This window comes from Alosa sapidissima, chromosome 8, assembly GCF_018492685.1.
Source record: "Alosa sapidissima isolate fAloSap1 chromosome 8, fAloSap1.pri, whole genome shotgun sequence".
Classification (NCBI taxonomy): domain Eukaryota; kingdom Metazoa; phylum Chordata; class Actinopteri; order Clupeiformes; family Clupeidae; genus Alosa; species Alosa sapidissima.
In genome coordinates, this window is record NC_055964.1 from 31,657,737 (window position 1) to 31,670,236 (window position 12,500).

Below are 12,500 nucleotides of genomic sequence, written 5' to 3' on the forward strand. Positions count from 1 at the left end.
CCCTAAAATTAAATTAAATAATATTGGACATATTGTGACTCTCTAACTGTTATCTTATGTAGCTGTAGAAGCAAGTCTCTCTGACGTTTATGTTTCTGTTTCTGCACTACAATGGTACTGTTACCACACTGCACCTAACTGTACTGTACATATCTGTCTATATGGTTCATACCATATTTATTCAGTTTTATAATATATTCTGTTCACTGCATATATCTATATTATTCATAATGGTACTGCCAATACATTGCATATATGTAAGCCTACATGTTGTGTTCTCTACAGATGGAGCCGAGTCTCCAAGCAGAAGTAGATATTGCATGCCAGATTTCAAAAGTTACGATCTCAGTCCAATCGTTAGCAGCTCCATCACAGCAAGTTGGTTTTTATCAGAGAATGGTTTTATTGTCTATGGTCCATCTCCAAAGGGAAATGACAGTGTTCGGTGTGCAATTGAAGCAACTCCTTCACAACAATCCATAAAAATAGTTTTAAAAATAGTTTTCATTTATGAAACGGATATCCATGGCTGAGACGTCTTGATCGTCTTTAATTATAAGTTCTCGTAACGCGGGGTAAAGTTAAACTTACGTGTCCATATATATTATACTTCTTTGGGACACCCGTGATCATAACTAAACTATTCATTTTGTAATAGTATTTCTAACATGAATTTATAACATAAAAGTGATGTTAATGTTTGCAAAATAGCTATTTTTCTTTGGAATATCCATTATCGCTTCCTACTTCCTGTTCTGAGCGGCGAGATTTCACTATCTGTTACGTAACTTCCCTTCTAGCCACAACCATAGGAAGAGGAGGCAGACCACACCGTAAACCAAAAGTCATTTATTAATCAAAAACGGGATGAACGTATGGACGTGTATTTTCGCTGTATGTGAGTGATTAGGAGTGTGTGTGTGTGTGTCGAAAAGGGTATGGCAAAAGTGACAGAGGAGTGGAATCCTGCATGCTGCTCGGGAAGAGAGAGTGGAAGAGTGTTTTTATTTTGTTTTTTTTCTTGCCAACACCAGCGCCAGATGTGGCTAGTGATCAGTGAAGGTCTCCGGCTGCGGCCTGCAGCCTCTGAGCATCACTCGTAATATCCGCAGGGGCGCAGGGGGTCGGAACAAACACAATGGAGGAGTTTCCCTTTTTCATCAATTTTCAATATACAGTACTGGACACTCATCTGGTCTAACTCGTCTAAAACTGACCAAAAGGGTCATGCTCCTAGCTGCGATAACAACGTTGCATAGAGCAATAGCAGGTGTTGCAGGCTCACATTGGCAATGTCAGAGACTCCGATGTTCTTATTGCGAGTGATGATTGGAGCATCAGAGTTGGAGTTTTAAGGTGAAAGAACTCGACCGTGTTGCTTTAACTCTGGTCACCTGTTCTAGAATGTTCTTAATGGTTCCAGGCTCTGGTTCCAACATGTACCAAATGAATGGGACATTCCTGCGAATGCATTTTAAGACAAAATCAATGTCCATGCTAACATCTTAGCTCTGTTTCAGAATCGTTTTAGTCCTGTTCTAAAACAATTTCAATGTCCAGGCTGATATCTTAGCTCTGTTTCAGAATCATTTTAGTCCTGTTCTAAAACATTCAATGTCCAGGCTGACATCTTAGCTCTGTTTCAGAATCAGTTTAGACCTGTTCTAAAACAAATTCAATGTCCAGGCTGACATCTTAGCTCTGTTTCAGAATCAGTTTAGACCTGTTCTAAAACGTTGCTCTCATGCTCTCACTTATTCTATTCACACAATCACCTGGGCTGCAACATTAATGTACTGTATTGGACTGTAATGGTGAGTTCGAAGATAGACAGACAGACAGACAACTGTTCAAAGTTTGGGGTCACTTAGACATTTCCATTCCACTCCATTATAGACAGAATACCAACTGAGATCAATTGCATAGATAGATAGTCTGCATTGGTCGTCTCAGAGCTCAGTTCTTGAGTCGTGATCTTTCCACTTCCGTATTTTAGAAAGTTCCTCAGCTGGCAGGCATGATGGGGTCCACCAGCCCTGACCCTGACTGAGAAGGAAGCCACAGCAGGGGTGTGTGTGTGTTAGTGTGAGTGTGAGAGAGAGAGGGGGGGAGGGAGAAGGAGAGAGAAGAGGAGTGTGTGTGTTTATGTGCATGACATTTATGACATTTATTTACCTTTAGCAGAAGATGTGTTGGTGGGAATGTATGCGTTTATCCATGTACGTGCCCATGCATACATGTTTGTATATTTATCTGTGCATGTATGTATGTAGGCATGTTTCTAAGGGTGATTAGGGGTGTGTGTGTGTGTGCGTGTATATGTGTGTGTGTGTGTGTGTGTGTGTGTGTGTGTGTGTGTGTGTATATGTGTGTGTGTGTATATGTGTGTGTGTGTGTGTGTGTGTGTATATATATGTATGTGTGTGTGTGTGTATACTGTATGTATGTGTGTGTGTATATGTATGTGTGGGTGTGTGGATGTGTGTGTATATTAGGGCTTTGACTCCGAACTTCGTTATTCGAATATAATTCGATTATTTTAAAAATTAAAGATATTCGAACGACTTTTAGGGATCTCTTAATATTCGAACCCCTCTGCTATGGAGATAATTTCTATAAATGTATTTGGTTAGAAACATTGTTTTAAATTCAGATTCCGAGGTTTTTTTCACGCCTGGTGAAGTAGAAACACGAGCTCATTAGCAAGGCTATTATTGGTCATCTGGGCTCCTGTAGGTGATGTTAGCATCCTGGCTGGTTCGTGCTTAGTGAGCTCACACATAGACATAATAGACCCTTCCTCTGATTTTAATCACCTCAGTTATCAATCAAAGCAAACAGGGAAAAGAAATGGCAACACAATCATGAAAAACACTCAAATAAATAAATGTGCAAAAGTCTGAATGAAAAGCAGCACTGGTTGAAGCCTGGAAATATTGTAAACAAAGTAACGTTAGCTTAATTTGCTAGTTTATCATAGTCTCGTTAGACTGTTCAGTTTCCCTACGTGTGTTTAAGTTTCAAATGAATTTTCTCCTTTAATAGCAATTAATTAATAGCAATTTAGCCAGTCGTCTTGCACGATTAATGTTTGGATTACATGTGCATGCTGAGGAGGGATGCGCCTGAGAGTACTGAGAGGGATGCGCCTGAGAGTGCACAGGGCAAGGAGGTAGTGTTGAGGTAGGCCTACTTCTATCGCCTACTCTGGTAGAGTTTGACATACAATGCAAGATATATTTAGCCTATTTATTTATGGACAACGTAAGGCAGGAGGTGTGTGTTGCTTTTAATTATGAATGTTCTATCGAACATATTTTTATTGATATCGATTACATGTCAATTGCGATAAATATCACTATTGTTTTATCGCCATAACAATTTTAACACACGCATAAATACTCAGCCTTTCGTGCACGTAGTCTATTGACATTGACTGATACACTGCCCTCTGGTGGACAGAACATATAGAACTTAAGTTTGATACCAATATCGGTCTTCCTGAAGACATTTAATGGTTAAAATATTATTAATACATATTCGAATATATTCACATTTTAATATTAATAATCAAACGAACTTCGAATATGATTTTTGGGCAAGTCAAAGCCCTAGGTTATACGTGTGTGTGTGTGTTTGTGTTTATTTATCTATCCTGCTCTTGCCCTCTACCACCCCCCCCCCCACCCCCCCCCCCCCCAGGCTCCTGGGCCAGAGTCCAATCCCAGTCCCCTATATTAGCCTATGCAACACCCACTGTATGGGCTGGCGTGCTCCTAGGAGAGAGATGGAGAGATAGAGAGAGAGAGAGAGATGGGGGGGGGGAATAAAACTGCACTATCAAAGTGGGGGCTTCAAAGGCTATGCGAGGCATCTCTTGGGTAATTTGCGATCCAGCATTCTTTTGACTTCAAAGGCCGTGTGTGTGTCGGAGTGTGTTGAAGGGACAGTGGAGGAATGGAATCTGATTTCTCTAATAAATGCTGACACTGGCCCTGTTTGATATGGCATTCAGGGGAACGGTTTGATTTGTTATTGCCTTTGAAAGCGCTTGTGCGTTCGTTCGGACGACCTTCACCCAAGCAGTGGTGCCGTGGCGAAACACGTCTCTGTGCGTTGCCATGGCGAACACGTCTCTGTGCACTGGACGGACAGCCGGGCGGCAGAGGGCGGTGTGAGGGCGGCTACACCGCTGGTCTCCTGATGGACGCTCCCTCCCACGAAAAGTGGAGAGATGATTGACATCACCTCAGCTCACCTTCTGAGTTCAGCTTATGCATACCCCCCCCCCCAACACCCACCCCCACACACCACACCAGTTCACCTTCTGAATCCCCCCCGACACACACACACACACGCATGCACACACACACGCGCATACCTTCAGAGTGTGTCACACTGGGTGCGTTTCCCATAAGCATAGTTGCTAACCTGTTATCAACTTAGTTGGTTGGCAATGGGAAAATTGCATTGCAACCAACAAAGTTGCTTTTGGGAAACGCACCGCTGAGTGTACCTCCCTCTGAGTGACAGGTCTCCCTGTGTTAATCCCGCTGCAGTGGGCAAAGGTCCAGTGATAGCACAGATTACAGCAAATTATCATTGCAGGGTTGTGGTCAAGAGGATGAGGATTTTTAGCAATCTATAAAAATAATAAATTCTGGCAGAGATATTTATTTGTGTGTGTGTGTGTGTGTGCGCGCGCGCACACAGAGACAGCAGTCGTAACACCAAGCTTTTCTTTCTCTCTCTCTGTTTCCCTCAGCTGGATATCTGGTCCAAGTCCTGCTACCAAGTCTTCCAGAAGGTAAGAGTCCCCTCGCCCCAACCCCCCCTGAGCTGTGGAATGGGCTTGACAACCACCAGTCCACTGGGCACCTCACAAGTGCGGTCAGTTGGTTGGGATAGAGGAGTGCAGTGGTGTTAATGTATGGATGGGAAATGAGTCTGCTATATGCAGTGGTGTTAATGTAAGGATGTTGTATGCAGTGGTGTTAATGTAAGGATGTTGTATGCAGTGGTGTTAATGTAAGGATGTTGTATGCAGTGATGGTAATGTAAGGATGTTGCATGCAGTGGTGTTAATGTAAGGATGTTGTATGCAGTGGTGTTAATGTAAGGATGTTGTATGCAGTGGTGTTAATGTAAGGATGTTGTATGCAGTGGTGTTAATGTAAGGATGTGGCATGCAGTGGTGTTAATGTAAGGATGTTGCATGCAGTGATGGTAATGTAAGGATGTTGTATGCAGTGATGTTAATGTAAGGATGTTGTATGCAGTGATGGTAATGTAAGGATGTTGCATGCAGTGGTGTTAATGTAAGGATGTTGTATGCAGTGATGGTAATGTAAGGATGTTGAGTTCAGTGGTGTTAATGTAAGGATGTTGTATGTGTAACGGATGCCAGCTAGCTTAGTTGTGCATGTGGATCGTTGGTAAACCTCACTCCCCGACGCCTCAAGAGTGCTGCTGGCATGCGAGTCAGTAGCCTGGGCTTTTAGCTCTACTGTCAGCACGCTCGACTCCCGATCCGAGGTGCTGCTGTTCACAGTTTCGAGACCGGGCGTGTGCAGGGCTGAACCGCGCAGGTTCAACACTACGCAGGTTACATAGGCAGTGATGTTAACATAAGGATGTTGAGTTCAGTGATGTTAATGTAAGGGTCATTCCACGTCAATTCAACCAGGGCCCACGCACTTAGGTCTCAAAAAATTCTGAAAAAATTACCAGGTGTACCTATGTTACCAAAGAGACACACTGTAAAATTACCCTTATGTAAGATCAATACTTTCCAAGATACAGCCAGTTTTACAGGGGGAGGGTGGTGTCGATTTTGTTCGGCCTCTTTTTTTTGTCAAAGTTCACAAGCCCACAGCGCAAGAACTAAACCATGTAGGAGGCTCAAATTTTGCATGCTGGTACAGCAGGAATAGTATGTAGCAAAATCGTCACGTTTGGTCTGGATAATCCTGCATGGTCATAGCTGTCCCTCAAAGTTGATACAAATTTTATTGGAGTTTTTGGCTGGGCTCTGTTTAAGCCTTCAGAAGACATATTTGTACTCAACATAGGCTCTTGATTTATTTTCCTTACTGAGATAAGTAGAAACACTCTCACAAAAAACAATGAACAGAAAATAAATCCCTTCAGGGTCTGAACAGCAGACTTTACAAGTCTAAAAAAATCATTTTGGTTCTCATTTTCAGAGCACCCAAACACCTTGTGGGAATATAATATTTTTTTATTTATTCTCCATGATCTTTTCTTTTCAAAAACACCAATTTGACATGTCTTATGCAAATCTTTCTTTTTCACTTTCCACCCTGAACATGGGCAAAATGCACCATTGACATCAATATGTTTTGGATAGAGCTACCACAGGTTACTCTATACAACCACAGGTGGCAGTTTGGTGACTCTATAGAAAACATATTGATGTCAATGGGTTTTATATCGTCACCAAACTGCCACCTGTGGTTGTATAGAGTGTGCAGTGGTGTTAATGTAAGGATATTGTATGTAGTGGTGTTAATGTAAGGATGTTGTATTGGTGTTAATGTAAGGATGTTGTATTGGTGTTAATGTCAGGATGTTGAATGAGAGGGTTTCAGCTGGAACTGAGTCTGTGATAATGATGCCATACCACAGCAAGAGTGAGTGGTTGGAGTAGTATTTGTTGGTGTTTGTGTTTGTGTTTGTGTTTGTGTGTGTGTGTGTGTGTGTGTGTGTGTGTGTGTGTGTGTGGAGGTTATTGGACCCCCTGCAGGGTAACATGTTGCTCTCTCTGACTCCCACATTGCTTTATCCTCAGCTCTATCATCTTCTTCTTCTCCTTCATCTGCCACACACACACACACACACACACACACACACCCCACTCCTCCTCCGCCACCCCCTGTGTTTGCTCTGTTGTTTTTCCCCCATGCCTGTTTGTGCTGCCTTTTCTCTGTTCCACTCACATCTGGGCTTTAGCAAACTTCCTGCCTTTATCTGACACACACACACACACACACACACACACACACACACACACACACACACACACACCGTGTCTCATTAGGGTGGAATTATCGCCCTGGCAACTCCTGGGCAGATGGAGAAGCTCACAGCTCACCAGTGAGCGCACACACACACACTCACACACTCACACACAAACAAACACACAGACACCTTCTAAGAGCACAGGGGAAAAAAGAGTGATAGGCAGAGAGAGAGAGATAGAGAGAGAGAGAAAAGTGGGGGATTAAGGGAGGGGGCGGAAGGAGAGAGACAGAGAGAGATTCAAGTGAAAGCTCACATCTGCATGGGCTGATCAAAGGAGGACGTGTTTATTTCCTCCCTCCACTCCTCTCTGGCGTTCGCTCGCTCTATCTCGCTCGCTCGCTAACTCAAACACTGGCTCGCCGTGGCGACAGCTCAGCCCCCTGCGCGTCTGCCCCTCCCATCTGTCGTTTGCACCCCCCATCCTCACCCCCCTCAATAGCAGCCCCTCATTAGCCGAGTCAACACATTCACGTCGAACCACCTCAAATTACCGACATTTAGCGCACGTAACGTCTGACATAAACACCCGCTGCACTCACAAAGCCTCACAAAACAGAATGGGACACACACACACACACAACGCCATTAACACTCTGTTGTTTATGATACCCCCCCTCCCCATACACATACACACACACACATACTTACACGCTCCAGATAGTAATGATCTTGGTATGAATCATAATGTCATCATAGAGACGTCTGAGGAGTGTGTGAGTGAACTTTGATTCTGAGATCGCTCAGATGGGATATCAAAGAAAGCAGCCACATCTCCAGGTGCCACACAGTGCTCCCAGTCCCAGTGTGAGACCTGGCCCTGGTGTGGCCCTGATGCGGCCCTGATGCGGCCCTGATCTGGCTCTGTGCGCGCCTCAACCAGCCCCCTGCTAATCCCCCGGGCACTTTTCGGGCGTGGCGTGGCGTGGCGTGTTGAGGTGTGTTCTGAGAGACAGGGGTGAAGTGTATGGCGGTGCTCTAATCAGCCTGGTGCAGTGTGGTACAGCATGACGAGGTGTGTGTGTGTGTGTATGCATGTGTGTGTGCGTGTGTGAAGGGAGAGCAGCCGCCAAAGGGTGGAGCTCTTTCATGTTCCAGAGTTGACAGCCTGTCCTCCTCATCATCAGAGGCATCATCACACACACGCACACACACACACACACACACACACACACACACACACACACACACACATGCACACCCAAACAGACACAAACTCACACATACGCCAACACTTGCAACCATCTCTCTTAGCAGTCCTCTTCTCCTCATTCTCTAGTATACTGCCAAATCACCACCATCTCTCTCTAATATCAGTTTAATAAGATTTAGGCTGAAAGTACAATATTGCCATAGGCTATACACAATATTGCCAAAGGCTAAAGACTATAACGTATTATGATTAAAAAAAAACAATGATTTGTTGTTTTTTTTAAATAATGATGATGCTAAATAAGTAGAAATATTATCCACCATCGAAGTTGACTGCGGCACACTGTAACAAATCCTAAATTTGACTGAAGCTACAGTAGAGACAAGGGCAGTGCTTTGCATGTGCCAATGCCTTCAGGCTGTGAGAAGGACATGAGTTAAGTTACTTCATTATTTTCTGATGAAGTCCTCTGCATCGTGCTTTTAACCTATCCTAGGGTAGTGTACACCTTTAGGCTGTGTAAAGGTCATGAGGGCATTCTGTATGACCTTAAGGCTGTGTGAAGGAGATGAGGACATTGTGGTTGACCTTTAGGCTGTGTGAAGGTCATGAGAGTGTTCGGTATGACCTTTAGGCTCTGTGAAGGAGATGAGGGCGTTCCGTATGACCTTAAGGCTGTGTGAAGGAGATGAGGGCATTTTGTATGACCTTTAGGCTGTGTGAAGGTCATGAGGGCATTTCATATGACCTTTAGGCTGTGTGAAGGTCATGAGGGCATTCTGTATGACTTTTAGGCTGTGGGCATTTTGTATGACTTTTAGGCTGTGTGAAGGTGATGAGGGCATTTCATATGACCTTTAGACTGTGTGAAGGTCATGAGGGCATTTTGTATGACTTGTAGGCTGTGTGAAGGTCATGAGGGCATTTCATATGACCTTTAGGCTGTGTGAAGGTCATGAGGGCATTTCATATGACCTTTAGGCTGTGTGAAGGTCATGAGGGCTGTTTGTATGACTTTTAGGCTGTGTGAAGGTCATGAGGGTGTCCTGAGGCCATTAAATGCTTTGTGTATTGATTGAATGAGTATGTGTGTGTGTTTCCCCTGCCAGTGCAGTCTGCATCTCTGTGAACTTCTAGATTTACTTCTCTGACCAATGTTGCGCGGGTTTGGTCACAAACGGCCCGCGGTCGCCCGATATTTTAATCAACCCGACTGCAACTCGGGCCGCGAATATTAATTAGGACAAAATTATACCCGACCCGCGATCTGACCCGCTTATTTACAAAATGTGTGCTTTGGTTATAGCCTACCATGCAGTGTGACAGTAGGCCATTTCTGTAAAACAAAGTAATTTATTGGCGAAACGTTCTGCAGTAGAACTACACACATGCAGGACATAATGTTTGCACAGGAGAGAGAATGAGAACAAGAGCGCAAGCACGCACGCAACCAGCTAAGGATAAGCTAAACACTAAGATTTCAAGGCCATGGACATACATTTTTCTATGCAAGGTAGGCAAGAGAGATACATTGCTGGTCAAAACGTTAGCATAAGAACTGGTTGGCTGAATGAAGCACAAGCTTTACTGAAGCACATAGGCTACACTGTTTAAAGTCACAGACACAACGAACAAAGTAACTGTAATGCATGCGCAAGCCTATACTGTATGGCCTATACATACCGGTAGATATGGCTGTGTAGCCTGTGTACTATAACATCTATGCCTGCAGGCAGGCGCCTGCTCACTAGCCTAGAAATCTAGATGCACCTTAGCGGCAGCAATGTGGGTCTGGCTCGTCAAGCTACCTGCTCACGGCTGTAGGCTAAAAGTTTAACATGGGCAGGTGGCAAAGGATCAGCATTATTTTACTGAGCGACTTGTCAATAGGTCTTGTACCTAGTCTAAAAAAAGCTGTTCCAGTTCAGTATATAAAGCTATCTATTGCTTGCATGAGGTCTGGGAATTGCACTTACTTGGGTTGGCTGTGAAGAGGGCTTAGTCTACCAGTGCCGCGTTTGTGACGAGTTACTTTATGTTGGTCGTGCCTGTTTTGTGGCTGTCATACTTTTAAATGGCTTTGCAAGAAGTACATAGAACATAACTTGCACTACTGTCATCTTCTTTAAGAACATTTCCAAATATTTCCCATATATGGCTTTTCCTGGAGGCGTGTCTTTATTATTTTAACTTCTCGCGTCTCCAGATTCTTTACAGTCTCCATCTCTACCTCTCCACCCATGTGGCAAGTAGGTCTACTGTATGCTTCAACCAATGATACCTTTGAAAAGCAATTATGGGTTAAATATTGATGCTAGCCTTTTCGTGATACTTTAAGTATTTTAAAAAATATATATATTTAATTAATTTTAACTGACCCGCCCGCAAATGACCCGAATATCGTTAAAATATTTTTAAATGACTCAAAACGCAGATAATTTCGGGCGGACCGCGCAACACTGTCTCTGACTGAGCTGTTCAGACTTCCACTGTGATGCGCAGAAACACTCACTCACATGCACCACACTTCTGCTTATCTCTCTAGCTCTTTTTCATCTCTCACCCCACCCCCTGCCCTCCTCTGTGTGTGTGTGTCTGTGTCTGTGTCTGTGTCTGTGTCTGTGTCTGTGTGTCTGTGTCTGTGTGTGCGTGTCTGTGTGTGCGTGTCTGTGTTGGTGTGTCTGTGTGTCTGTGTCTGTGTCTGTGTCTGTGTGTGTGTGTGTGTGTGTGTGTGTGTGTGTTCTTTCTCTTTTTCTTTCTCTACCTCTACCTAAATGTCTGTCTGCCCTCCTTCTTGCTCTTTCTCTATCCTCCTCTCTCCCTCTCTTTCATTTTGCTCTCTCTCTTCTCTTGCTCACCCAGGGGGTGGGGTGGGGTATTAATACGGGCTGGTTTTATTGTTACTTGGTTTCCTTTTGACTGTAAATAAAGGAACCTTAAAGTCAAAGACTCTCTCTCTTTCTCTCTCTGTCTTTCTCTCTCTCTCTCTCTCTCTCTCTCTCTCTCTCTCTCTCTCAGGTGACTGATCACGCCACCACTGCTCTGCTGCACTACCAGCTGCCCCAGATGCCTGATGTGGTCGTGCGCTCCTTCATGGTGGGTACACCACACACACACAACACACACATATACACACACACACATATACATATGCAAACCTGTTGTCAAATGCATACACACACAGACACACATACACACACACACACACATACATATGCAAACCTGTGGTCACATTGCAAATGCATACATACACACACACACACACACACACACACACACACACACACACACACACATATGTAAACTGCATGGCACATACACATAAAGTGCAAACACTGCCAGTGCCTCGACACACTCTAACCTGTGACATTACACACACGCGCGCACACACACACACACACACACACACACACAGACATCTATACACACCTTCTCCTTATTTTGGCCACACATGCTTAGAGGCATGTCACATTGTAAATTCATGCACACACAAATACACTCATATACACTCTCTTACTCACTCAAACATATATTAACAACCAGTCACGCCACACCCTCAGCACAGAACAAACACACACACACACACACTCATTCACCTGCTCACACAGACATGTCATGCAACGTACATATAGAACACAGCACACACACACTTTACACAGTCCACACACCTTACACAATACAAACATATGACAACACACACATAGAACACACACCTGCACGATGAGACATACACACAGTCACTCTGTATGTATAATGACCATATATGTTTATCTGTTTCCACTCACAGTACGAACACACACACACACACAAACACACAAACACACACACACACACACAGCTCCATGGGGGTCATTAGAGCTGCTTGGCCCTGTAATCAGGGCAACCAAGTGGAGTTTCTCAGATGAATGGGGGCCAGCAATGTGTTCTGACACACACACACACACACACACGGCTCTATGAGTCCCAGACGAATGGGGGCCAGCGATGTGTTCTGACAGGTGTGAATAAACTCCAGCTGGGTGTTGGCAGCAGGGGGTTGGGGTGCACAGTGAACCCCCCTTCACACACACACACACACACACAAGCACACAGCCTGCCTGATACCAGATCGATGAGTGGTTTGACTGGACACCCCCACACACACACAATCATGCATACACGCACACCCACACATACACACAAACACCACTCCCTACCACTCATGTCAATGCTGTGAGATGCAGGAAGCCAAGCATGAGCCACAATCAACACACACACACACACACACACACACACACACACACACAAAATACACAAGCACACCCCT

At 44.3% G+C, this 12,500-nt stretch overlaps 1 protein-coding gene across 1 annotated transcript in view; it reads left to right on the forward strand.

Moving 5' to 3' along the window:
- Nucleotides 1–12,500, forward strand: part of med27 (mediator complex subunit 27) — a 103,268-nt gene that overhangs the window by 88,964 nt on the left and 1,804 nt on the right. Inside the window, exons 6-7 of the mRNA XM_042101861.1 lie at nt 4,766–4,807; nt 11,213–11,290. Coding sequence (XP_041957795.1) covers nt 4,766–4,807; nt 11,213–11,290 — 120 coding nt within the window. The remainder of the gene's footprint in view (nt 1–4,765; nt 4,808–11,212; nt 11,291–12,500) is intronic.